This window comes from Sminthopsis crassicaudata, chromosome 4 (assembly GCF_048593235.1).
Source record: "Sminthopsis crassicaudata isolate SCR6 chromosome 4, ASM4859323v1, whole genome shotgun sequence".
NCBI lineage: Eukaryota > Metazoa > Chordata > Mammalia > Dasyuromorphia > Dasyuridae > Sminthopsis > Sminthopsis crassicaudata.
In genome coordinates, this window is record NC_133620.1 from 465,806,892 (window position 1) to 465,833,701 (window position 26,810).

Here is a 26,810-nt window from a genome sequence, read left to right on the forward strand (position 1 = left end):
TAATGTTTCTAAAATAAAAATGCTAAATTTCAGGTGAGTTAAAAATAAAAAAAAATCTCATTTTTTCCCTAGAGTTCTATCCCTGCCCCAATTTCTTATCCATGAGAGAAAAAAAAAAATCACTCCAGTTAAAAACTCCTGGTATAAATAATTACAAACAACTCTATGATTTTTTTCTAGACCAAGAGACAGCACTATGGGCACTATTTTTAAATAGTTCCTAGTTTTCTTACTTAAATGCTGTGTGTCCCTGAGAGAGCAACAACTCTGAACTTTCACCTTATAAGCTCCAAAGAGCAAGGTATTACTAGGAAGAGAAGAAGCAGCTTTCCTCAAATTGTCGTCAGATCGTTCTCAAGATTACAGGGATAGAAATGAGAGAAATGAGATGGACGAGGGAAATGCCCTTGAGTGGGAAAATCCTTTCGCTATCGAAACAGCATTTGGCAAGTGCCCAGGAAATGTTGGAACAACAGGCCAAATCTAGTAAGAGAAAATAAAATGAAATTTAACAGAGAGAAATGTAAAAGCAGACGCTTGGGTTCAAGCAATAAACGGCATCTGGATGTCAGAGGTCCTGTGGGAGTAGTTTATGCAGAGATCCAGGAGTTTTGGACGGCTAGAAGCTCAATTTGGATTAAGAGAGGGAACTTCTTGGATACTTCACTGCCCTCAGTGATATGGACCTTTCCTCCACTGGCAGACTGGAACCATTATAAGCCTCCCAGATTCTGCAATTTTTCTGTGTTTCATTTTCATTCCCTAAGTCTTTTTAAGCCCCTACTATGTGTCAGGAACCGGGGGATCCACAGAATAGCACCAGCCCCTGTCCTCAAGGTGCTTACGGACAAGAGGCTCCTGCCTCCAGCTCTTCATCCTCTCCCATTCTGGCCCACGAGGCGCTGTTGGGGAAGAGGCTGCAGCCTGCTCACGCCCACCATCCTCTGCTCCATCATGCACTGACCTTCAGTTGGGATTCTCTGGAGATCATGATGTTCCATGATTCACAGCTAGAGTGAATCACTGGGAAAAATACGGGTGTTTAAAAGATTAGCTGTGCTGGCAAGCAGCAGCTGAGAATTACTCAAAGGGCCTTAAAGTTTCCTTAGCCAGCCCAGCTCACCCTCCTCCTCTCCTCTTCCTGCTCCTCCTGCATCCTGGGCCCTGCTCGTGGCAGCGTGTGGCTGAGACGCCGGAACTTCGGGGCCCCCGGGGCCCGGGACACACTTCATCCACTTGTGTTCTCCTGTGTGGATGGTCCGGCTCCGGCCTGGGATCCACACGATCTCGTGAAGGAGCCTCTGGTAGAGAGCCGGACGCCGCCGGCGCGAGGTCATCGACCCAAAGGGCCCTGGCCAGGAAGCCTTCCCTCTCTGGGATTCTGCACAGGGAATCCCCTCTCCCAACACTGCGTGAGCCTTCCTACCCCAGAGGGAGCACCGAAGGGCGGCGCAAGGAGGCTGGCCAGAGACACTGCCTACCCCAGAGGGAGCACCGAAGGGTGGCCCAAGGAGGCTGGCCAGAGACATTGCCTATCCCAGAGGGAGCACCGAAGAGAGAGCAAGGAGGCTGTCCAGAGACACTGCCTACCCCAGAGGGAGCACCGAAGAGAGAGCAAGGAGGCTGGCCGGGGCCTTCCCCGAACAGATACAGAGATGTGCAAAGTTTGGGCTCCGTGACCTTTGAGCTCCCATCCAGCTCCAAAATGCAGTGAAATGTTAATCAACGGTGACACAAAGAAAATATTTACATGTCAAATAGCTGCTTATTTTAAAAGGTCACAGCGTTTTCAGAAATCCCTATTTCCATTTCGTGCTTCTCCCCGTGTAGGAAATTAAAAAGCACAGGCTCCAACCAAAGGCTGAAGGCAATGTTTAGATTTGGGATCTGCCAGGCTGTTAGGAAGGTCTCTGGGTCCTCAGAACTGCCACGAGTCCGTCCCCGGTGGGCCTTAAGAACCCTGTGCTTCGGTTACAAGAGTGCTGTAAAGAATTGCCGGAAAAGAAAGAAAAGCAGGGATGGAAGGAGAGAAGGAAAGAGGAAGAAAGAAAGAAGGAAGCAAGGGAAGGAAGAAGAGAGGGGTAGAGGGAAGGGGAGGAGGAAGGAAGAAAGAAAGAAGGGAAGAAGGGAAGGAAGGTAAGAAGGGAGAGAAGAAGAGGGGTGGAGGAAGAGAAGAAAGGGAAGGGGAAAAGGAGGGATGGAGGGAAAGAGCAAAGGGGAGGGAAAGAGGGGTAAGGGAGGAGGAGAGAGGGCAAATGAGAGGGAAGGAGAAAGGGAGGAAGGAAGGAGGAAAAGGCAACTGGAATTTATTGACCTTGAGGAGAATTATCACCTGAGCAAGCAGTGCTGCAAAAAGACACTACTCCCAGCAAATCTGAGAATCTTTAGTGGAAGAAAACAACTTTTCCTAAGTACTGGAGAGGGCAGCGGGTAGCACCAGGCCGACAATCAGGAAGACCCGAATTCAAATCTGGCCCCAGACATTCCCTGGCTACGAGACCGTGGACAAGTCACTTACTCTGCCTCAGTTTCCTCATCTGCCAAATGAGCTGGAGAAGGAAATGGCCGAGCACTCTAGCGTCTGGCCAAGAAAACCCCAAACGGGATCACAAAGAGTAGGGCACAATGGAAACAATCCAACAACAAAAAGGCACCAAAGGCAACGTGGAAGGACAAAAGGAAAGGCACGAATCCACTTTGAAATGCCAACACTGAAATACTATGGCTTTTCCTTATCCTGAGCAAAAATAAATCCTTCCCTGGGAAGCAGTCTGCAAGTCAACATTTATAAAGTGCCTACTGTGTGCCGGGCACTGCGCCGAGTGGTGGTGATACAAAGCAAGGCAGAGGATGGTCCCATCCTCCAGGAACTGACGTCCGAATGGGGGAGACGTGTGCAACAAGCAGGCAAAAGCCAAGAGAACGAGGGGTGCTGGCGTGCTCCGGCCTGGGAAGGGCAGCCCTCCTGGCATGGGCTGGCCCAGGGAGGTGCGGTCAGAGCAGCTTGGCCAGGACCGGCTCTGACCCTGCACGGGTTTCTGAGGCACAATTTCAGGACCGAAAGGCCGGTTTCCCTGAGCTGAGAGCAGACGTCCGAGGGGACGCGCAGGAAAGCCGCTGGCCAGCTCTGATTTCGATGAGATGTGCAGGTCAGAGTGGGGGCAGGGATGAAGGGGGCGGCCATCAAAGCAGAGGAGGGTCCCCTGGGAGTCCTGACGCTAACCGTGACTGAAGCTGATGACCAAGGCCGACAGACGACCTTTTTTTGTCTTTCTTTCAAGTTATATTGGGGGAAAGAGGAAGAAGCGAGAGAGAGTGATAACGGACCACAGGAAGCTGCTCTTCTTGGCTTCTGTTTGTTCTGCTGAGCAGCGACCCCCGCCGGGGCGGGGGGGCAGGAGGGCCGCTGGGGCAGCCCACAATCCAGGTGAGGGGACAGTCTGCATTAAGCAATCAGCTAGATAGCAGTATAAGGTGAGCCGGGCTTAAGGCCCAGGGAGGGGTCCGAGCCCCCAGGACAGGAAGGTTCCCAAGGGGGAGCACTCGTGGCTTTCCCAGACCATCCTGGGGACAAGGCCCCGGGTCAGATGGGAAAGGGCCTCGAGCGCCCCGGGAGGTGCATGGGGTGGGGGGACTCTTCAGTCCCACTTCGGGGGCTGCTGCAAGAGTCCCGAGGGCAGAGCACGGCGGCCCTTTCCCATCATGGCACGGACAGGAGACGAGTTAGAACCCCCCCCCCCCCCCCCCAGCGCCAGCTGCTCCGTGAGGTGATTGGCTCCCGTCCCCTGGGCCCCGCCTCGAAGGTGCCCGGGACCGGCCGTCTTACTCAGTGCCCGGCAGACTAAGGAGCATTTCGCGTTTTTATCCCTGCTGCCTTACAGAAATGTGAGCTATTATCCCAGGGTTGGTAATAAGTACATGGAATTCATTACCTTAATTGGCGATCCAGGCTGAAAGCAGAGAGAGCATTGGGAGCCGTGGCCAAAAGACCCTGCCCAGCTCTCAAGGAGCGGGGACGGCCCCTCCCTCGCCTTTTCAGATTGATATCGGGGGTCAGCACGGCCTCCCGGAGGCCGCCCACTGACGCCGCGATTCTGGACTGCGGAGACCCCAGGGCTGACTCGGAGGTCATTCTACCTAATAATTTGGGGCAAAAATAATTTCAGGAGCATCGAGCTATATAGTCTTTTTAACCTCGTAATAATTCATATTTTTATTGTGCTTGAAAGTGTCTGTAAAGTGCTTTGCAGACAGTACCTCATTTGATCCCCAAGGCAGAGGTGTCATTATTGTAATTCCCATTCTACAACTGAGGAAGCAGGGGGAGGGGGCTGAGGGGGCTCCCTTCCCTGCTGAGCCCCGTCTCAGGCCCGGGGCCCTGCCCACTACTTTCTCAGCCGCCTCCCCAAGGGCTGCCCGGGGCCCTCCCTCTTCCTAAGAGGGCACCGAGGCTGGCACAGCCGGCCGGCATCCCTGCCCACTTCTGACTCCTCGGGAGTAGGAGGCGCAGGATCCCAGCAGGGGAGGGGGCAGCGAGTGCGGGGGCCGAGCCACGCCATCTTCCCGCGCAGCAGATGACGAGACCCATCCCGCTTTTACACTTTTAGATGCGAGCAGACCGAGCACCTGTCCCCGTCCCCAAAAGGTCTCAGGCTTCCCAACTCCCCGTGGGACAGGAGAGTTTCCCCTTCTGCTTGAAATGTGTTTTTCTTTTCAGAAAAGCGGCAGGCCCCTCTCGGCCTGGCAGGTCCCCCTCAGCCCGGCAGGCCCCCCCCTCAGCCCCACAGGCCCCCTTAGCCCCACAGGCCCCCCTCAGCCTGGTAGGCCCCCCTCAGCCCCACAGGCCCCCTTAGCCCCACAGGCCCCCCTCAGCCCGGCAGGCCCCCCTCAGCCCCACAGGCCCCCCTCAGCCCGGCAGGCCCCCCTCAGCCCCACAGGCCCCCCTCAGCCCGGCAGGCCCCCCTCAGCCCCACAGGCCCCCCTCAGCCCGGCAGGCCCCCCTCAGCCCCACAGGCCCCCCTCAGCCCGGCAGGCCCCCCTCAGCCCCACAGGCCCCCCTCAGCCCGGCAGGTCCCCCAGGTCCCCCTCAGCCTGGCAGGTCCCCCTCAGCCCGGCAGGCCCCCCCCTCAGCCCGGCAGGCCCCTCTCAGCCCGGCAGGCCCCTCTCAGCCCGGCAGGCCCCCCCCTCAGCCCGGCAGGCCCCTCTCAGCCCGGCAGGGCCCCCTCAGCCCGGCTCTCCTTCCCAAGAGCATCCCCTAAAGCTCTCTGGGCCTTGCCTCTGGCCATCTCACTCTCCAGGCCCCAGGGCCTTTCCACCCTCACAACACTGAACCCCCCAATGGGTTTCACCCCCCCCTCCCCATGAGAGTGTGGGTGCGCTCCAAGCAGGGGATCTCTCGCTCCTATTTGTAGCTCCACTGAGAGCCTGGCACACAGTAGGAGGTTTAAAAGGCAACTTTCCAAGCCGTATATTACACAGTGGGTAGAGAGGTGGCCTTGGAGGCAGGAAAACCTGGCTTAAGTACGGACGGACCTGGACTGGCAGAGTGACCACGGGTAAGTGGATCTTTCAGCGCCCGGGACCATTAAGGCCCCATAAAGCTGCCCTTGGCGGGCAGGGGCTTCCTCCCTGGGGAGGTTCCCCAAGCTAATGAAATCCCAGGGATGGAAACCCCCTCTCTCCCAACCAAACCCCAGCGTCCAAGACAATTTTGCAATCCCACAAATGGCTGCGGCTCTCTAAAACCCTTGCATTCGAACGGGTGTGGCTGCTGGAAAAAGCAATTTGCCTCAAGATTTCTTTTGGACCCGTCTCTATGTGGCTAGTTATGGGTCAAGCAGAGTACAGAACTTACATAACAGACATTTATTTAATGTGAATAAAAGGAAAACCTGTTTCCCACATCCAGACACCTCGGGGTATAAACTCAACAATGTCAAAGCTTACCTCTCCTTGGAAACTCTTCAACAAAGGAGCTACCTGCTTGCGCAAATCCTGGAGCACACAAAAGGATGAATCAGGAGGCAGACATCGGAAAAAGAAAGAGAAGAAAATATGTTAGGTCGGCCTCCAGAACAGCTGCGAGGAAAATGTCAATGATTAATAACAGCAAACAAGCCCCGTTTCCTTTCGTTTCTGATATATTGACAAATTTGGCTTTGCTTAATCTAAATTTTATTTTAATCAAGCGCGGTTAGATTTCATTTCTAATAATTAGTCCTTATTTGCATACACCTGATTTTATATGCAATGTGTTAAAAAACAACAATAACAACAACAAATTTCAGTGGTGTCGGTTGGGGTAGCGTGAGGTCTGCTGTAAGAGATTCACTCAGGGTAAGAAGCGAACGTTACGATTTAGGCTCGAACGTTGTTTCTCTGCAAAATGGATTTAGGCTCGAACTTTGACTTTTGAACCTTTTCTGGATGTTCTGTTAATGGAAATTAAACAGCAAAGGAATAAAAAACCAGTCGTGTCCGACCATTTTTGACACACCTCCCTGAAAAATTCACTGGGAATTTATAAATGGGGGAGCTGATCGGATGTATAATAATGCCTTCACGTAACGTTCAGGGCCCTTCGGCTGAACGCGCTCTCCGTCGATAAGTCGTTCTCGTGGCGCTGAAAATTGGGCCTAAGCAATGGGGAATTGTGTGCCTTTAATCAGCAGGGTTTTAAGAAGGGAATCGGAGAGAGGAGAAAGAAGCCTTTTCTGTTGAGTTCTGTGACATTAAGCTGTCAGTGCCTTTTCTTTTGATTTTATTGTACTGTAGCAAGTATTTTTTTAAATCCTGTTAGTTACTGTGTAAAGCCATTTTATGATATTCTATCAGAAATTTTCCTCTCGGTTATGTGCCCCGGAAAGATGGAATGCACGTGTAAGTCAGTCAGCATTTCTTAAGTGCCTACTATGCGCCAGGCACTGTGCTCAGGGGAGCATCCTGTTCTTATGCGTCATGGAGTATCTGCTTTTTCTGAGGGGACGCGGTTTCTGTTTGATAATGAAAATGCACAGGGCAGTGTCAGAGGGGAGGACGGGTTCTGTGTCAGAGCCAGCACCCGCAGCCTGTATTTCTCAGTCCAGGGAGGTGGGCTTTGGGGGGGGGGGAGGAGGGCATGCAAGAATGACGAAGCAAAAACCGAAGGCCGTTTCGGTGGCCGGGCCTGGCGCCCAGTCTGGAGGCTGGTGCCCACCGCACAGGGCAGGACGTGCCCCCGGGACAGAGCACAGGTTAGGCCCAGAGCTGAGCAGGAGAGACCCCCGGGAAAGGACATGCGACCTCCAACAGTGAACGAAGGTGCCGAGCCCTGTGCTTTAACCCAGATAAGCCCTAAGCTCCCCCGAACCCACGGCCCAGGGTTCCCCCACAATAATGCTCACGAAGGCAGCCACAGAGCCAGCAGAAAAAAGCAACTGAGAGACACCATGACGGGATGCCCGGTGTTCCCAACGAGGACCCCAAGCCCCCACAGCCTGAAGGACATCAGCCACAGGCATAAGTGAAATCTGCCGCAGCGCCGGCCCACGGGAGGTACTTCACAAATGTGAGCCCTTACAGACTAAAAAGGATCGCCCTGGATCCTCCAGAGACAAAATGCCGCCCCTGAAGCAAAACCCGGCGTGGCCACGACTTGAGTACCCTTGTGGGCGGCAGGGGGCTGCCTGGGCGTCCTGGGTGGGAGCCCACGGGCCGGATCCTTCCGACCCTCTCGCGTGACGTGCCCCAAAGGGGCCTACCTGAGGTGAGCCCTGTTAGGGGCCTGCTGTGAGCCGGGTACTGGGCAGAGGAGCTCCCAGCAAGGCGGAAAAGCCCGGCATGGCCAGGCCCTCGGTCCCCATGGAAGCCGCTGTGATTGGGGACGGTGACTGCACGGCATTCTGGGTGAAGGCCGCACTTTGTCCCAGCTCTGAATGCTGAGGCAGCTCCTCGCACACAGCAGGTGACTAATAAATGTCTGTTGGCTGCAAGACTGACTCGGGAGGTGAATGGAAGACAGAACAACACGACATATTTAACACTCATGCAGACAGCACCTCAGGCCATCAGTGTCTCTACCCAAGGTCCTCCTGGAAAGCTAAACGGCAGGATTTCCAGAAGCTTTAGGATGACGGCTCCAGACCAAGGAAGGGCCCCCAGAGGCCATCCAGTCCAGCCCCAGGCCACACTGGGATTTGAACTCAGGGCCCCTGACTGCCAACAAAATCCACCGTCCACTATAGCCTGCTTTTAAAGGTCTAATGGGGTCCCCCTAACACAAACTTTGAAGAAAGAAGGCAGAGAATAAATAAACAATGTGTGGGTTCCTTTTTCAGGCCCACTATAACTCAGCAAGTTCCCTGGTGGGTCTGATCCCAATCAACTGGTTACCGAGCAATTTTCCCTGGGCTTTGAAAAAGACCAGGCCGTGACAAAATTGTTTCTCTACGTTTTCCTGCCACCCACCAACAAGGGATGTGACTGGGGGCGGGGGGCGGCTTTGAAACAGTGAGAAGTAAACACCGCTAGGTCTCCTACCTTCTCCCTCCCCCACCCGCAGACACGTGAACGAATCAGCCATATTTGAAAAAACTACATCCAGACCTCTTCATTTCCCCTCCAGGCTTTAATCACAGGACCCCAGACGCCTTAGGAGCCACTGAGTCTGACTTCTTTCATTTTACAGATGAGGAAAGTTAAGTCACGGAGAAGCGAAGCGAGTCACGGGAGTTCCAACTGCTCCAAGTATCTGAGGTGAGATTTGAATAAGGCCAGAACTGACCCCACGTCGAGCAGCTGGGCCATTGCAGTTTACAGAAAGCAGCTTTGGGGTCCTGAAGTTCCAGAAAGAAACACCGAGCAATGGCGGGAGGGCGAGATACCCCAGCAAACAAAACTGCACCCGGACCTCAAGTCACCGGCTAAAAATCACTCCTGCTAAATTTATTTCTGGCACCCTGAGAAATTCCTCATCACACACTGCCCGCAAATATCATCTGCATGTCAGACAGAATTCTGTCGTCCCCGCGCTAAAGCAAAGAGACAAAAATACAGATGCTCGCCGCTGACCCGTGGGGATCGCGGACGTCACTTAGCAAGGACACTATGTGATTTATTGTCATCTTAAAGTGTAATGCCCTTTGCTGTCTGGGGAGGAATCGGGCCCGGAAGAATCAGCCACTCGCAAGCCGGCACGGAGGCTTTTTCCTGAAAATTTCAAACAAAGGGAGAGGGAAGGGGAGGGCCCAACTGGACACATAAACAAAATACTAGACAGACAAAAGACTTTTCCAAAAGGCTGGTTTAGGGAGCCACGGAACGGTCCCTCGAGTCCAGCACAAGCAGCCAAAGCCCCGCCGGGGTTTACCCCAACGTGCCCACGAGTCCCCTGGCAAAATCCAGACAGCGCAGACGTGCTGATGGGCGATCAATAAATGTGAATCAGTGGGACCCAGAGTCATAAAACGGCCAGTTTCCCCACTTGGCATTGGGCAAAACGTGAGTCATCAACATTTAAAAAGCTCTCTGGACGTTTCCGAGCCATTTTCATCAGTCCTTCTAGGAAGCACCCTGAGCCAGAGGAGCATAATTCACTGCCGTCTTCAAGGAGGGAGAAAAGAGAAGGAGCACAGCCTGAAAGGGTCTCCCCGCAGGGGCTGCAGCCACCGCTTTCATCACTATGGGCCTGAGGGCAGCGCCCAGTGGGGGATGCTCCTTTGCCACGGGGCACCTCACCACGGTCATCCCGCAGCCACCGTTAGGCCCAGAGCTCCTGCCCCGTCTTCGCCAGCTCTCATCCCTGTCTACGGGCCCGAGAAGGGCCGGGGATCTGGGGGGACCCGCTTTAGAGAACCTTCTACTACCTTACGTCTGTTGAATGAATGAGCACAAGTGCTGGGAATCTCCGGAATGAGCAGAAAGCTCCTGTTATCTAAAGAATTGTTTGTTAAAGAAATTAAGTTTGTAAATAAAATTATAGGAGGCTGGTTAATCTACGGGGAGGAAGAAAAATCTTGATCCATTGTAGCATTTCTACAATTTGTATGCAAATAGAGGCTCTTATAAGTCATAAAGGTAATAAAGCTGCACTTAACATACTGAATCTCCAAAACATTTTCAGACGATTGTTTCTGGGAGGGGAAAGGCTCCGTTATTAGAAAATGGTGTGACCTAAAAACACAAGATTAATGCGATTTTTGTTTTTAAACCGAGTAAACGAAGGATTCCTCCAAATTCAGAGCTGCCATTTTCCAAATCCAAACACAAACGAGGCTACCCTGCACTCGCCCCCGGCTGCGCGACGCAGGGGGGAGCAAAACCGGGCTCTGCAATTGCTTTGCGAGCTGCACCCTGCATTGCGTGATAACGCGGAGGTGTCTGGATCTTATGATTTGTGACAAAAGCCCTTTGATCTTCCTCGGTGGATAAAGTGGTCTGTAATAAATTGTCTTCCTGAGAGTCCGGGTTCGGCGCATCTCATTTCCCCGCCGGCTCCGCGGCTCCCAGAAGGTGTCCTGAAGAGGTGGCACCTGCAGCCGGCAGTGGCCGGAGCGTCCCGGCGTCTGCCCGAGCAATCATTAGGAGAAGCTGCTGGGATTATAGCAGCCCTGACATCAGGAGCTCAGCTGTCACCTTCCATTTCTGACCTGGCTCATCACCGCCAGACGGGAAAAGCTCCTCGGCCTTTTTAGAAAAATACCCTTGTCTCAGGGATGTGTGCTCAGGGGCTGGGAGAGGAGGCTGCAGGACTAGGAAGATGTGGAGAAAGGAAAAGGGGGTGCCTGCAGAACGGGGCCCCGCACTGAGTCAATGGGCCCACTGAGACCCTTGGCTTCCTCTTCATCCAGAGCCTCCCCGAGTGCCCTAGGTGTGGCCGCAATCAGGAGGGATTCTTCCCCTTGCGGAGTCCTAACTAACTGAATCCCAGACTCCTCGGGCAAGCTGGTGAAACCTGGGGAGCCTATGGCAGAAAGCCCCACCTCAAAGTACAAGATACAACAAAATATTTTTACACGTTAAAAGTGTCCGGCTTAAGAACTCCAGCGTAAAAGATGAATTACATTAAATTCACATTTGTCCAATTTTACCTGGAAGTTCTAAGGTTATCCAGAAGCTAGAGATGAGGGCCCTTGGGTTTGTGGGGGGGCCTCGGGTTCCCTTCTGAGCCACAGACTGGTTTGTGTTTTCTTTGGATGACTAATTTTGGACCCCAAGCGCTAAAAGGTGGATTTCGGCTGCAGGAGATGAGGTGGAGCTGGCAAATTGAGCCGAGAGACCTTTCAGTGCTGCCCCGCAGGCCTTCCGTGAACTCTTCGCCTGTGACATTCCGGGCGTCAGGTTTGGCCAAAGTTTCAGAGGGGAACCAGTGGGAGGGGAAAGCCCGGCCGTCCTCCGACCTCCAGGACAGGCCTCCATGGGCCCCTCGCAGAAAACGCAGGCGTTCTCGTCTCTGTCCAGTTACACCCTCCACACCAAGGCTTTCCCCATCGTGGGTTTGATACGTCATGGGCTGGCATGAAAAGTAACTGGGAATTCTGGGAAATTTTGTAGCAGTCACAGACAACAGGTCCTGTGACCATCCCATAAAGAAAAACATTTTTGAGACTTCTTCTCGGGCCCAAAGGGAGGGCCCACAAATTCTGCACAGCCCGTCCAGACTGTGGCAGGGACAACAAAGTGGAGAACCGGGCTCAGATTCCAGAAGAGAACCCGCGGTAAGCCCCCGCCTGTGCCGGCTTTACCTCTCTATGACAGTGTTCTGCAGCAAGACCAGATCAGCCCGGCCCAAGAGCCCAGAGTTCTAGAGCAAGAAGGGCCCGGGAGGCGCAGAGGCCGTGACTCGTGTGGGTCACCGGCTGGCCAATGTGAGAAGCAGGGTCTGAATGTGAACTAATTGGATCTGAATCCAGGCCTCTGCTCCGCCTCCCTGATCCCTCTCAACCCTTTTACTTCCTTGTCTGCGACATCCCAGCCCGGCCCGAGAAGAGGTCGGCGAGGAGCCTCAGAAGGTCTGGGGGATGCTTCTTGTAAAGGGGTCATTGTATTTCACTGGCAATCCATCACGGAGCCTCTGCCGGCAGAAGCTCACAGAGGCCTGGCTGTGAACTTCAGAGGGAACATTTAAATTAAAAGTGATGGAGAAAATGTTAATGTTGTAGATTACCCTTAAATGTGGTCATGGGCCATTGTGGGTTTTTTTGAGGGTTAAGCCCGCCCTTGGCTTCCTGTTCTGTAGCAGGCTGTGGCTGGGCGCAGCACTGAGGCCCGCAGGTGGGAGTCACAGCCCCTCTGGCCCAATCCTGACCCTGCTATTCATCATCCGGTCACCCTGGGGATGTCCCTTAAACTCTCTGGGCCCCAGGTCCTAAACGGTGAAGAGAGCGGGTTGGACTTAGCAGAAACTCAGGCCTGTCCGGCTCTTGGACCACGATCCCCTGAGCTCCGAGTACAAACCAAAGGCAAGGTAAACCCTATGCAAGTCACTCTGGGACTGAACTCAAAGCAGGGCTCGGGAGGAGGCAAAGCTTCTCATTCCAGGCTTCTAAAGCCTTCCTGCCATCACTAATCATGAAATAATCAAACGTGTTCCCATCGATTTGCTATTCCTGACTTTTACAGATGAACACGGGCTTGTTCAGGCCTTCCCTGAGAAGGGGGTAGAAAGAGAATGCTAGAAATCATCATAAGTGGCATTTATTGGCATAAATAATCAAAAAACCCTCCTCTGCAGCAGAAAATGGAACGTCTCGGTGCTTTCTCAAAGATCGTGCTAAAATCCATTAGTTTTAATTATTTATCAGTAGTCAATTTAGATTACTGTTCATGACCTATTTTTTCAATGTATGAGCTACCAGAAAAAAAAGACAGGATGAATATTCTTTTTCCATAATGGCTGATTTTCCTGAAACTATCACAGTCAGGTGGAAGAGATGAAACGTTCTCACTGTCATGACTGTGACCCACAGAGAGGGGGACCCTCTCCCGGTCAGGGCCCCAAGGGCTCCAGGGCACATTGGGGTTTCCTCAGGATCGCATAACATGGCACCCTGTGGCACCCAAGCTGCCTATTGGTCTTCCAACTTTCACGAATGGCTCCTCTTTCTGTCCACTTCGCATTTCTCTGAAAGCCGGGCCCTGCTTTCCTCTGCAAATTCCCCTTTCTGAGCTGTAACGGCCTCCTTGGGTCCATCAGGTACCTTTAGGAGAACCCTCGACTTTGATTTTTCGGAATGACCCATTATATAACGTGCCATCCCCCCTTCTCTGTGAAAACGCACATCACTGAGAACGTTCAGTCCTATTGAAACTGAAAACAATTTACAAATTATTCTGTGCCTTAGCAGAAATTTTCCAAGAGGACTAGACGACTATGGCGTTGTGGACGTCCCGTGCCGTGGTCACAGAGCGGTGGAACGTGGGAATCCAGAAGTCTTGAGCCCAATTCCCACCACAGTCATGTACTCGCCGTTATTCTGGCCCTTTCTCAGTCTCATCCTCAGCTATATAATAGGACCTGCCTCATATTCTAGAGAGTGCATCCTGCCAGCTATTACAGCTCAGGATAGAAGTGACTAGATGGACAAAACGGAAGCCAAAGGGTTTTCAGCCTGGGCCCCATCAGGTAGAGGATGTTCCCTCGCCCCCGGCTGGGCCTTCAGGTCCACAGGCTCCCTTCCCGATGGTGGTCAGGGATGGACCCAAACCCACTGCTCCAGTAAGTAGCAATCGCCAGCTACATTTCTCCAATGAGACGGCGGCTCATCAGGCCTTTACGTTTGACCGCTCACTAATTACTCCCTAAGGCCCACTGGACCTGAAGGGATTAAGGGGCTGGGGGGAAATAAGTGAACCCCACCTACTTCAGCTGGCCCACTTCTCCCTGCTACTTAGAGACCCTTAACTGAGGTCTCAGGTTACAATGACCAGGATCCAAGATCAATGCAAGTTTTCCCCCACTTGCAGAGGTCAAGCGAGTCTTATGTGAAATACCGGCCCGTCCTGGTCAATTGGTTATTGTTTCCCCGTTCCCTTGACTGTTCACAGACACGTGGGGGGAGGAAGACGCCTCCTTTTCTAATTTCAGGGAATCGCACCCATTTATTCTTCCTTCCCAACCTGGAAATTCCCTAATCTTTCATCCAATTAGAAATCAGTTTACTGAACACTGCCTCCTGCTTAGTTGTTTCCTAATAATTAACCGGCCTCATTGGAATGTTTTCAACGTATAGCAATCTGTCTCTCCCCGTACTTGGGGTCCGATGCCAAAGCCGAGGAAGGCCATTAGTCCCGATTTGTTGGGCAAACGTTGCTTAATAAGTCGACATGCTCTGAAATGTGAACTTTTGTTTCCTCGGTCGTTGAGGAGCCGCTTCCCTCACAGAATCCCGGCACAGCCATCGGACTCTGGGGCTCTGCCATCTGCCCCTGCGGTGTCCAGGGCCACCCAAACCCCCCAAGCTTTGTCTCCCCACAGCTGAGCTCCCTGAGTGGAGACACTTTTCCTCAGTAGCCCAAAGCTGCCATCGTAGAGACCTGTCAGTCTGTCCCCTCTTTGAGGTTTCTTGGCAAAGGTACTGGAGTGGTCTCTTGCCCGGGGGCACACAGCTAATAAGGGTCTGAAGTCAGATCTGAACCCAAGAAGATGAGTCTCAGCTTGCTGAGCCATCCAGCTGCCCTAACTCGGCCCTGAATAAATGCATTTTCACACATTCATGAAGGGGGCGCATGGAGGAAGGTCTCCCATGGCACTCTAGGAAGCCCCTGGGCATTAAGCTAACAAGGGAAATAGCTCCCTTTCCATGGGGCTTTCACAGGATTCTGGATTCAGAGTTAGAAGAGCCTCATGGAGGTCAATCCTCTCATGTTACAGATGAGGAAACTGAGGATTTGGGTCTTGGCCACGGAACCCCAGCTGGGAGTGTCGGAGGTGCCGTTTGGGACCCCTGCCCATTCGGGGCTCTGTGCCGCTTTAGGGCTAAAGCACTTTCCACATGACAATAAAAAGCACATTATACAGTTATCCGTATTTAACAGCTGAGGGGAATTAGAAATGAGGTGACTTCTTGCTCCCAGGTCCACCAAATAAGGGAGCTTGGGGCCTGCTGAAATTCGAACTCGGGTCTTCTGAAAACAGCTCTAGAATTGTCACCTGTGTGCTCTTCTGAGGCAAAGGGGTGGGGGGGGGGAAGGGATGGGGAGCTGGCAGTGCATGGCACATGTGGGCGCCTGTGGGCCCGTGCAGACATGAGTGTGTGTGTGTGTGTCTGTGCCCACATGGGGGCCTGTGGGTCCATGCAGATGCCTGTGTGTGCATGTGTCTGTGTGTACGGGCAGCCATTATCCCCAGGGGAGTCGAACTCTGCGGGTGCAGCGGGTCGCTGTCAGTGAGCCTTCAGCCTCTACCCTACCAGTGCACTGCTGGGCCATATTCTCTAATAGCGGCCTTTTATCTAAAACACCAAGGCCGCGGGGCCTACCAGAAAGGCCACCAGCTTGGGAAGGGAAGGAAGGGAGGAAGAGAGGGGAAAAGGGAGGAAGAAGGGAGGGGAGGCTCTAATTTCGAATCCCGGCTCTATCCCGACACAAGCCACTAAGTCTCTCTGGTCTCATTTTTCCCACCTCTAAAATGAGATTATTGCCACTTAGAGCTTACAAGGTGAGAAAAGAACTTTGGAAACTTCAAACTGAGTCTGACAGAAGCGCGACGAGCCCCAAAGCAAAACAAGGCGTCGCAGCAAGCTCCTAACGACATCGGTTAGCAGTGAACGAATGGGAGAAGAGGCGTTTTCAGGTTCTCTTTTAAAAAGTCCCTGGGGACTCTCAGTGAAAGCCAAGCCGGAGCCTGGCCTCCAGGAGCTTACGCGCCGGAGACGGCCCCGAGAGGGGAGCACGGGCCAGGGAAGCCGCCCTGGTGGGGACGAGGGGGCGCCTGGCCGAGCAGACGGACCGGGAAGGCCTTTCCAGGAGCTGCGACACATGATCTGACTGGGGGCCGGCGGGGTCAGTCTCCGTGCCACGGCTGTCCTGAGGAATGGTTACAAACAAGACGCTGGGGCAGACCCGCTTAAAAAAGAGCTTCATCAGCCCCGATGGGGAAAGGCTTCGGGAAATGCTGACGACCACGATCCCTGAGCGCCCAGAACGCCGAGTGCACGATCGCCGAGTGCCTCTGCTCCAGGGTTTGCCATGAACTCATGGGGCGGCTGCCCATGTGGCAGCTTCTGGGCCTCTGTGGAGTGCCCTGCCCACCTCACCTTGATCAGCACCAAGGGGCCCCTTCCTCCATCCCCTATGACTTGGCGAACACCTCCAAACCCTGCCTCCAAAGGAGTCCTGTGCTGCTTGGCCAAGGCCCCAGCCTTTATTAAGCTCCTGCTGTGTGTACACCGAGGCGGAATCTGAACCCCTATCAGCGGCCCTCTAAATCCAGAGCCGAACTCTCATCTCCCTCGCCCCCCTCTGCTTGTGGGCTGATGGGGGGAGGGGTTCACACACCCCCAAGTACACTAACCAGCTCCAAGGGAGCTCCCGGCTCCAACTGGGCCACCCCTGGGCATGCTGAAGGGAGATCTAGGCTCTCCTGGGAACTGCCTCAGTGGCGGTGAGGAAGATGAAGGGACAAAGCTCATGTTCACGCAGCCTCTCTGGGCAAAGATCCTGCAAGGCGGTTCACCCCACAGTACCGAGGGGAAACCTGAAGCCCCGAAAGGCCAGAACTCACATGCAGGCCTCTGAAGTCAAGTCTGGGGCTGTTCCATCCCGCCCCGCCCCCATGCAGCCTGGTCAGGGGAAGGGAGAAAATGTTCCTGGGGCAACAAATGGCTGAAATATTTTCAGAGGTGTCGTGGCCCTCGGGATCACCAGAGACAGGGGCTACGCGGAGTCCAGGAACAGTGATTTGATGTAACCGAGTTACCAAGAAATCTACTGGGAGGAAAAACATCTCGATGTCAGCTCTAGCCAACAGTACTCGGCAACTTCTATGTTTAAAGGGACCGCCAGGTAAGAGACAGTAAGCTGGGGAGGGGGGGTGGAAAGAAAGAAAGAAGGAGATGGAAAATGGGAGAAAAAGAAGGAGGGAGGGACAGAACAGGGAAAGAGGAAGGGAGGAAGAGAGAAGGAAAGAATGAGGGAAAGAAGGAAGGCAGAAAGGGAAAAATAAAGGAAAGGAAGAAGAAAGGAAGAAAGAGGGAGAAGAAAAAAGAGAAAGAGGAAGATAGAAAGGGAAAGAGAAGAAAAAATGGAAAAGAAAGACAAGTGGGATGAAAAAAGGAAAGGAAAGAAGAGAGGGAAAAAGAAAGGAAGGAGGGAGAGAGGGAAAAAGGGAGGAAGAAAAGGGACATGGGAGAAGGGAGGAAGGAAGGGGCAGGAGATCTGTTCAACTGATATAATCAGCTTAATCTAAGGCTCTTTTAATTCAGTGCAATAAAATGTGTCACAAAAAGGGTTTTTGATTGTTTTCCTGTTTCCTAAGACATCATTTCAGGTGAAATCTGGGTAAGAGACTGCAGCTCCGGGCACAAACAGCTTGCTGATACAAATGTAAGAATAATAAGGGGGAAAATCAAAGCGCCCCCCCCCAACCGTGCTTCCTAGCAATCTGGCACATTGTTTTACTTTTACTGCCTTTTTGGATTCCATAAATGCAGCTTCTAAAAGCATTTCCAATAGCGGCTTACTGTCAGCACTGTAATATATGGGCTCTTCTGGGACTAATTCCCAAATTCAGAAGGCGAAGCGTGAGCTGGAGCGATCCACTGCCTGAGCTCCAGACAGCACGGGACAAACGACTGGACCGAAAACTCGGGGAAGGGACCGCTCGTCTGCCCGCTTTCTGGCCTTCGGCGAGGACGGAGCCAAAAACGACAGCCAACCACGGCTTAAAAGGCAACGCTCCCACGGAGGGGAACGGCCGCCCGGCCCGGCCAGCTCTCCGCAGGGGAAGAAGGGAGAAACGCCACGAGAGAGTTTTCAGGCCATCTACATGAGTCACCGATCCACCTCTGGAGCAGGAGGGAAGCTCCGGTGGAGCCCGACCGCCCCAGCAAGGCTCAATCACGCCCCCTCCCAACCCAGCATGGTTCCCAAGCAGACCTATAGGAAGGGGACGGCCTTCAGATCCATAAAGAGCCGGCTCCGGGAGTTCCGCGAGCGCCCCTTATCAAGATGCCCCAACCTTGTCCTCGGTGCCGACGTGCACACCCACAATCCCTTCTTCCGTGGCAGCGATCGGGGAATGAGATCGTTTAACAAATTCTCTATCTCTTGGCTGGGGCTGCTGGCTCTGACAGATGAAGCCGAGAAGTCCATAAATGTCGAGAGGATCGTGCAGACTTTGCGTTTATTACCATATATGGCAAATATAGATCCACTTATCTCTAATCATCTCCAGTGAAAGCCTTGGAATTGCTGCTTACCTTATTCCCTATCTGTGCTAAAAAACGCTCTGGATCTGCAGCAGCCCTCTGCAGAACACGTGAGCCAAGGAACCCCGGGAGCCGAGCCCGGGGCCTGACACAGGTCAGGATGGGCCGGAGGGGCCTCCGTGTCGGTCCTCCTGTGCTTTCCAGAAAGCGGGCCAGTGTGGCAGGGCTGACGGGGACAGCCGGGCACGGGGCCTCCTGAGGGACTCCGCATGGCCCCAGGAAAGGGCCAGGTTTTCTTCCAAAAGTAAAGCCTGACAAAGCAGAGGTGCAGCTACTGAGGTATCTTCGACTGATGGAAGGAGGGCCAGCCTCGGGGTCAGGAAGCCCAGGGCCACGGTACCCCTCGCTGAGAAATCCTGGCAGGTCTCCCCGGTCTCAGTGACCACAGACAAGGCTGAGCTGTGCCGACCTGCTGCCTGTTCCTAGGACCGATGACATGGGCGTCTGGGTCCAAAGAAAAGGCTCGAGGAGCACAAACCCTCGGGAGCCGCTGGCCAGCCTTCCCCTGTTAGAGCACGCTGGCTTCAGCAGTGGTGGCCATCCCATTTCCTCCTGGGAAATGCCTAATGAGGAAGCCATAAAAGCCTCTCTGGAGGCTTCGAGAGGGCCATGGGAGGGAGAAGTGCATAACTGGCCAAGACCTGGCTGGGCTTCTCTCCCGAGACACGGACAGCGTGGGGCCAGCAGGAGTCCCCTTGGCGAGGAGACCCTGGGATCCGTGGCTGGCCCGTCCGAGGCATCACCTGGAATGCATCCCGGACCTCAGCATGGGGCCCGGCCCCGGCGGGTGCTTCATCAGGGCCCGTGGGCTGACATTCAGACAATCGAAGCTGGGCTTTTCCTCTGCGAGTCCGGGCTGGGAAGGAGGACCAGGTCTCCAACGTGGCCTTCTCCAACGAGTCACCCATGATTTCACTGCAGGCAGGAAAAAGCGCACCCAGCAAAGACACATCTGGCTGAGCCCCAGCCCTGACTGCCCGGTGTTGTTGGGAAGGGGCTACGAACTCTGTCAGAATTAAGGAGAACCCTTCAGACAAGGCTCCTGGGGCCTCCGGAATTACCCCGGGCCCGTGATTTCATTTCATGGAGAACTCTAGAGGAGGAAACTCGCTCCTCCAGAGCAGATCGCGCCCAGGCCCCTGCTCATGGACTCGGCAGCTTCCCACGGCCAGTCAGAGGGCCGGAGAGGGGCCTCGGGCCCAAGTCTTACTGGCTCGGAGGCCAGACCCCGAGCACTCTCCGATCTGTGAAGATCCACCAAAGCTGCCTCTGTAAGGAGGGAACTGACTTCCATCTTGTGACTTCTGGGGCCAGCTCAGTCCCTTGCTACTCAATTATTCCAGTTCCACTTCTGTCTGTGAGAAAACATTATTTGAGCTGGAGATGGTGAGAGGACTTTGTTTTGCTGTTTGAGCCCAGCCTGACGTGGCCAGGAAGCTGGACCACTTCTCCTGGGGCCTAGAAACCCTGAACTAAGGACCTGGGCCCTGCTGACCCAAAGCCTGCGAAGAGCTTTCTCACCGTTATCCATCTCAAGTACCCAGAAGTCTTAGCTGAAAACTGGGCCCACATCCATCAGCTGTTGAGACCACGTTCCTTAGCTTATTTACAGACATGTGGGGGGAACGACGGGACACCTCTTTTTCTGGCTCTGCCCCCCTCCCAACTTGGAAAGTCCATAAACTTTTACCCAATCAGAAATCAGATTACTTAATGTATTGTTTTCTTGTAATTAACTGGCAATCTTTGGTTATTTTTAATGCATAAAAGTCTATCTCCCCCTGTATTCAGGGTCCAGTGCCAAAGCCAGGGGCCTGGGATCGATTTGTTGGGCAATTGGCAAGCCTTGCTTAATAACCCCATATGCTTGGACACGCCAATCTTTGTTTCCTCAGTCGTTTCATCTTTTCCCGCTCCAGTTTGTGTATATTTAGAATAATGAACATTCTAAATGGGGACCAGGGGCCTGCGAGCAACGTACTCTAGCTATGGACTGACTAGTCTGCCCCGGACAAGGAGGGAAACTCTGCCCCCGTAGCAGAACACGGAATTCATTCTGAAACCATTCTCGAGCCTGGCAGAAGATTGTGTCCCATAGCAGCTTTTGTAGAGAGCGGCTCACGGGGAAAGAAGCCCCCTCCCCAAGGCCGATGATGACTAGAATCTCGGTCCTGCTTACTGATGACCTGTGTTTGGCGGCACGTCTTTAAGCCCCTTGATGGTTCCCCTTCTCTTTGTGAGCGCGGCTGGTAGCTGACCCTGCTTCCTCCATGAGGATGCGAGAACACAAGTAGAAGGCTCATCTTTTGGAGCCCGGCGCTCCCCAGCAAGTCAGTCATCTACATCTATACATGTTTAAGATCAAGCAGCGGACATAAGTTTAGTCACTTACTCGATACAGGCGGGACTTAGAGGCATCCTCGCCAACTTGTAAAAATTCAGAGAGCAGAGCTTTCCCAAGGGCCCACTGTGTGCGAGGTCCTGCAGTTACCCGGACGCCAGTGCCTTGCACTGGGCGCCCATCCTGCCCCGGCAGCTGCTTGCCGGGCATCTCTGGCGGGACCTCACTTTCCTTCCCACAACTCCACCTCTCTCTCAAAAGCCCGTCAGCTCCCTCAGGGCAGCGCTCTTGGGGCTATTTCAACCCCTCCCCGCCTATTCCCTGTAGGCATCTTCTAGTTTCCTTATCCTCTCCACTCATGGAGCTGCCCCCTTCGTGGGCACCCTCATCTCCCACCTCCCGATGGTTCCCCTGCCTCCAGGTTCTCCAACCTCTCCTCCACAGAGCTGCCAAAGGGATAACCCACGAGCAGAGCTGGAGGCTCTATGCCGGGTCTGAAGTATCCAGATTCTGTGCCATGAAATTATAATGACCAAGAAGTCATCTGAAAACCTGCCACCTTCCCTTCACAGAAGTGGGGCGTTGTGGGGAACACCGCATCAAACAGCACCAGACTTGGCTAATATGTTGGCTACTTTTTGGTGCAACTGCCCTTTGTCCTTTTTTTTTTCTTTTTTTATTCTTTTTTCCAAGGAATAGATCCTTGAGTGGGGCAGGGGGAACTGGGTACTAGAAAATGATATTTTTAAGTATCAATAAATATTTAACAAAAAGAAGAGGTTTGGGGGTCGGCAGGCTCTGAACTCTGTTCTCTCTGACCCCTTGGTACAGGTAGACTACAGAGAGCTCTATGTCAGTGCCTTGGGAATTTCTTTTCCCCCCAGGGAGAAATGGCCCCAGCCCGGGACAGCACAACCACAGAAAGAGCCGACTCCGAACGACAGCCGAGACTACGGGAAGGCGGCCTGCACGCCGGGGCTCAGCGCCAGGAGCACGGCCAGACCGCGGCGTGGACCTCCCCTAGCTCCTTCCCCAAGCACCGGCCCTGCGGCCCGCAGGACTGGGACGGGCGCCGCGGCCCAAAGACCCTTCCCTTCGACACCACCCACGGACCCTTCCCCAGACGCCAAGAAGGAAAGGGACAAGAGTTTATTCAGCTCCTGCTGAATCCCATCCCAACACCCCGGGAGGCAGTGGGTGCCTCGTTCCACAAATTAGCAAACAGGCGACCGGTTTAAGTGGCTTGGTCAGGAGAATGTATCGGAGGCCGGCCTCCCTGACTCCACGTCCAGCTGTGCCCGGGGGTCAGCATGGGGCCCCCTCTGTGGGAGACTCCCCATAACCACGGCCTGTGGCGGGTCTGGGCCGGCCTGTGGCCTGCACTTTGTTTCCCTCCCACTAGATGAACAACAGACCGTTATTTATTTATTGTGAAGTCCCACAATTCTCAAAGATCAGAGCTTTGAATACTCTTTAATCACAGGGTCAGGCGATGTTCAAGAATTTGATTTTAACATGAAATGATGCTAAATTTAAGCTAATGTTCACCCGCCATTGTAGAAGGCTCTCCACGACATCCATTGATCTTTCCCATTGAAACAGCATCCCCCAGGTTACAAATTCTGCCCCCCCCCCCTGTTTTTATTTTTTGACTTGCCTGGGACCTCAGGTGGTAAAGGTAAGTCCCAAGAACACTCCCTTCCCTGAAGCAGCAAAGCAGCACCTTCCCTGAACTCTTCCGGATGGGGGTGGGGGGCAAACACCGGCCTACCCCCTGGCTGAAGGCCGCCCAAACCAGGCAAAAACGGCATTTCTATGTCTCTCTAACACGTCGCTGTATTAAAAAGGAACACGCAAACACGTGGTTTTCTGGGTCCACATGCAGGCAGGGTGGGATGTGTCCGGCCCCCATTTCTGCTGGAGTCCGACCACCGCCCTGGGGTAAAAGGGCCTTGGCCAGGATTTTCCAGAGGGGAGGCCGGAATCCAGGCCTTCCTGCCAGCAGGGCAGGCCCGCTCCCCCAGGCCACGCCGCCTCTGCCCCCAGAGGAAAGCCTTTCTCTTCACACGGAGCTCCTTCAGAAGGAAGACCGCCAACGGCCGTCTGGTCAGTCCCTCGGGGGAGCAGCAGCGGCAGAAAAGCACCGGAGCCAGAGAAGGGGGGGAGCGTGACCTCTGATCTCTGTGGAATGAAGGCCGACCCCAATGACCTCTCGGCTCTTTGCCAGGCCTGAAGTCCACTGATCTCCCCCAGGTGTTGTGGTTCATTAATAAAGATAAGAAGACCTATTTAGGAAGCACTACAGGATGGGCAGGCCTGCCTAGGTCTGAGGGTTGTGGTTCCAGCTGTCTCAGCCCGCCGTCTCCACCACGCTCTCAGAGGCCATGGTGGTCCATACCTAGGCCGCAGCTCCCCTCCCCCGGACACTGGCCGGATCGTCCGCATCCTTGTCACCCCGACTCTCCCTCTCTGAGACACTGCATCGGAGGGGCGTGCCCGGAGTGCTAGCGGCCACCGTCGGACCTCCTGATAATAGGAGGGTCTGTCACCCCGAGAAAGCAGAGTCACGTTCTCTGGGCCCTTGGATCCAGTCCCCTGGGCCTGCTGATGTGTCTCTGCCCAAGACTTCCTTCCCCGGTTATTTTTACAAGCTCTTCATCATTTCCTTGTTCAGCAGCCCTCATTTGGACGTGCCCTGCTTCTGTTGTGGGCGGAGTTATTTTAAAGCTGGGGAAAGCCGCCATCCCTCGTCATCCGCTGCGCAGGTGAAGCATCCCAGGCTGCCTCGCTGACTCACTGCGAACTCGCGGCTCCGGATTTGTTCAGCAGTGGGGGAAAGCACGCTTGCTTTGGAGACAAAGGCCCTGAGTTCAAATCCCAGCTCAGCCACTCCCGGCCCTATGGTCTGAGAGCATCTGTAGCCATTGGGGAATGATGCTCCCGGTCACTCTCTCCAGGCCCAACCTTCCCTGAAGGCCCGGTCACCGGCCGAGTCTCCGGGTTTCCCACTTCTGGACGGCCGGGCAGGCAGCGAGAGGAACACTTGGACCTCAGACCGACAGAGACCCCGTCTTTGGCTCTTCCGTCCATAACGGTCATTTGTCATCATAAAATAACCGGCCTCCAAACTGGCTGATAGACAATCAGTTTCCTTCAGGATTCCCGCCGCTGGAAGAAACCTGAACCAGAGCTCCTGTTCCTTCTCTGAGAGGCTCAGACCCGAAGAAAATGTGCTGGGACCGGAAGGACCCTGTTCAAAACCTGCCTCAGAGGCCCGAAGAAAGCAAGCCATCAGCTCTCCCAGGCCCGTGTCCTGGGCCGGCCCTCGCCTCCCGAGACACTTCCCTGGCACCTCAGTTTCCCCTTCTGTCCCATGAGGGGCCTAGACTACCCGCCTCTCTTCTAAATCCCCACTGGGGGCCAGTTAGGACCCATGTTTCCAGCAAACAGACTTTCAATAAAAAACCAGCCCCCGACTCCAAAATACTACAGAAAGTACCCTCCTGTCTAGCTGGGTAAAACAGCATAAATAATAACTGACGCTTAAATAATGCTTCACGGCTGAGGAAGAAATGGGGACGTTTAACTCCCGAGTCGTAGCAAGGAAACAGGGCCCGGGGATCCCGGCCAACTTAACGTGACCTTCGAGCGCCAAAGCCAGGGAAGGCACCTGGGAATGACCTCCAGGAAAGGGGCAGCCCCACGCCCTTCTCAGAGGCAGCTGAGGTTTTCTGCCTACGGCAAGGAAAAGCCGCTGAAAACTCAGTCCCCCCAGTGAGGGTGCGAGCTGCCGGCCCCCTCCCATCATTCAGGGAAGGAGGGCACCTTCCTTGGCACAAACCCCCACACAAGACCGGCTCGGAACCCTCGCTGGCTCGGCCAAAGCACAGCAAGCGGCTCCCTGGCAGCTCAGAGTCCTTTCCTTGTTTTTAGGGTGTGGAAAAAGTAGCTTGCTCCTGGGCATCCAAATGGTTAATAACAAAAGCCGGAAATACTGGTGGCTGTCAGAGTCTCACTCCAGCATATCCTGACACACATCATCCATCGGGGCTTAAAACAAATGGCGTTTCCAGAGAGAATGAGTCAAATATGCAAAGCAGGGGTGGGATCCTTTTATCCTCATCCAATTTCATAAACTGCAGACTTCTGGAGTTCTCAGATTTTTTTTTTTAAAAAAAGAAAAATCCACTTTAAATTGAACTCTCACTGTCCCAGACACATTCTGAGGTTTAAAAAAAATGCAGCCCACAAGTAAAAGATGGGGGAAGCCATGGTTAGACAAGTGGTCTGAAAAAGACCCGGGGGTCTAAGCGGTCTTCGAGCTCAAAGAAACTAAAGTGTGATGTGGCAGCCGAGAAAACTAATGACTAAATTAGAGGAACAATTTAAATGTTAGATTGGGCCTAGATTAAAGGGAGGCCCAGGATCCAAGCAGAGGAGGAGAGCCCCTATGTGGGCCAGAGGGTCCAGGAGGGTAAGCCAGGTGGCCGCTGCCTTCTGTCTGACGCGAGGGCTGAAGATGGGTGCTGGCCAGGAGCCCACAGAGAGTGGCCGGTGACCCCTGTGTGCGGGGCGGGTGCAAGACCCCCTCCCCAGACGTCATCAGGTACAAAGAGAAAACATGTATTCCATCCCTGCAGGGAGAGGCCCAGACTCACACCCCGCCATGTGCTCTGGAACCGACCTGAGCTTCTGGCTTGTCCAGGTTTTAAACCAAAAGACTTGAGCCTCCTCACTGCACAGACTAAAAAGACGAAACCATCCTTGACCAAGGTCACCGGTACCGGCTGCTTCCCACAGGTCATGTCACTTCCTGCATCTCAGGTTCAAAGTTCACTCCTCCAGAGATAAATGACCCCCCAAGGTCTCAGTTCTGGAATCAGGGACCATGTGACTCAATACTGAGAAATACTCCATCAATCAGTCCCATTCACCTGGAAGAAGGCTGTCCTGGGAAAGGGGGGTCAGAGTTCTCTCTGGACCCAGGGGCAGCACTAGGAAGACCAGGAAAGCTGCAGACAAACTTAGAAGTGACGGAAGAATAAGCTTTCTAATCCCTCAGTGCAGCCCACAGGCTTCTCTCTGCCTCTGCACGCCCCCAGCACCAGCAGAGTCCCGGGCCCCAGGGGAGGTCCCAAGGACAGGCCGGAACAGCGGGCGTCTCACTCCCCAAACAGGAGGGTCCAGCAGGGAAGGCCGGGCTCCACGCTGCGTCCAAGCCTCCAATGTCAAATCCAAAGTAGAGACCAGATCCCGGGGCGGCCCGTGTGGGCGAGGTGCACATGGCATTCCTCTCCTCCCAGGAAGGATGGAGCCGAGAATCTGAAATATGGCGGCCTCGTGCCCAAAGATGGTGTGGGGGGAGCGCGCTGGGGGACTTGGGGGGTTTCCAATCCGCCCTCCCCTCAGTGCAAAAGCGCTCCGGCCACATTAATCACTGTGCACCGCCCTCCCCAACACTGTTCTGCCTCGTATCCCTCCGCCGGACTTTTCTCACCAATCACGGATGCCTGCAGGTTCACTTCCCACAGCTGCCCCTCTTCCCTTCCCTGACTCTGACCAACCTCACAGACGCTCCCAGTCCCAGGCACTGCTTCTCCGTCACCCGCCGGGGTTTTGGGGGACTCCTCCGGCTTTGAGTGACTGGAACTCCAGAGGTCCCCCAGCAGGCCGTCTCCTGAGGCTTCTGCTCTAATCCCCAAGCCCTCGTCCCCACATCTCTGGGCCTGGCAGGTCAGAGACCCCGTGGGACCAGCCCTGCCTCACCCCCGGGGCCCTGGCGGCCCTGCCTCTCTGGCCCCCAGACCCGGATGGGGCGTCACAACGGGTGTGGCGCCCGGCTGCAGAGGTCAGAAGGCCTGGGGCTCGAGTCCTCCAGCCTCCGGACAGAATGGGCAGGAGTTTGCCCTTCTCTCTAAATTCCGACTCAGGGAGGCGATGCCCCAAGTCCGCCCAGGTCTCCAGTCCGAGGGAGTCCCCTATGAAATGGGGGGGCTGCATCTGGGGGCTCCCTTTCAGCTCGGGAGCTATCCTCCAAGCTGGAAGCCCCGGCCTCTAAAAGTATC

General features: G+C 54.3%; 1 protein-coding gene across 7 annotated transcripts in view; it reads right to left on the reverse strand.

Annotated features, from left to right (window-relative positions):
• Positions 1 to 26,810, reverse strand: part of CUX1 (cut like homeobox 1) — a 379,575-nt gene that overhangs the window by 222,621 nt on the left and 130,144 nt on the right. For all 7 annotated transcript variants that reach the window (XM_074264161.1, XM_074264162.1, XM_074264156.1 and 4 more), the window contains exon 3: positions 5,947 to 5,994. In XM_074264161.1, the coding sequence (XP_074120262.1) occupies positions 5,947 to 5,994 (48 nt within the window). The remainder of the gene's footprint in view (positions 1 to 5,946; positions 5,995 to 26,810) is intronic.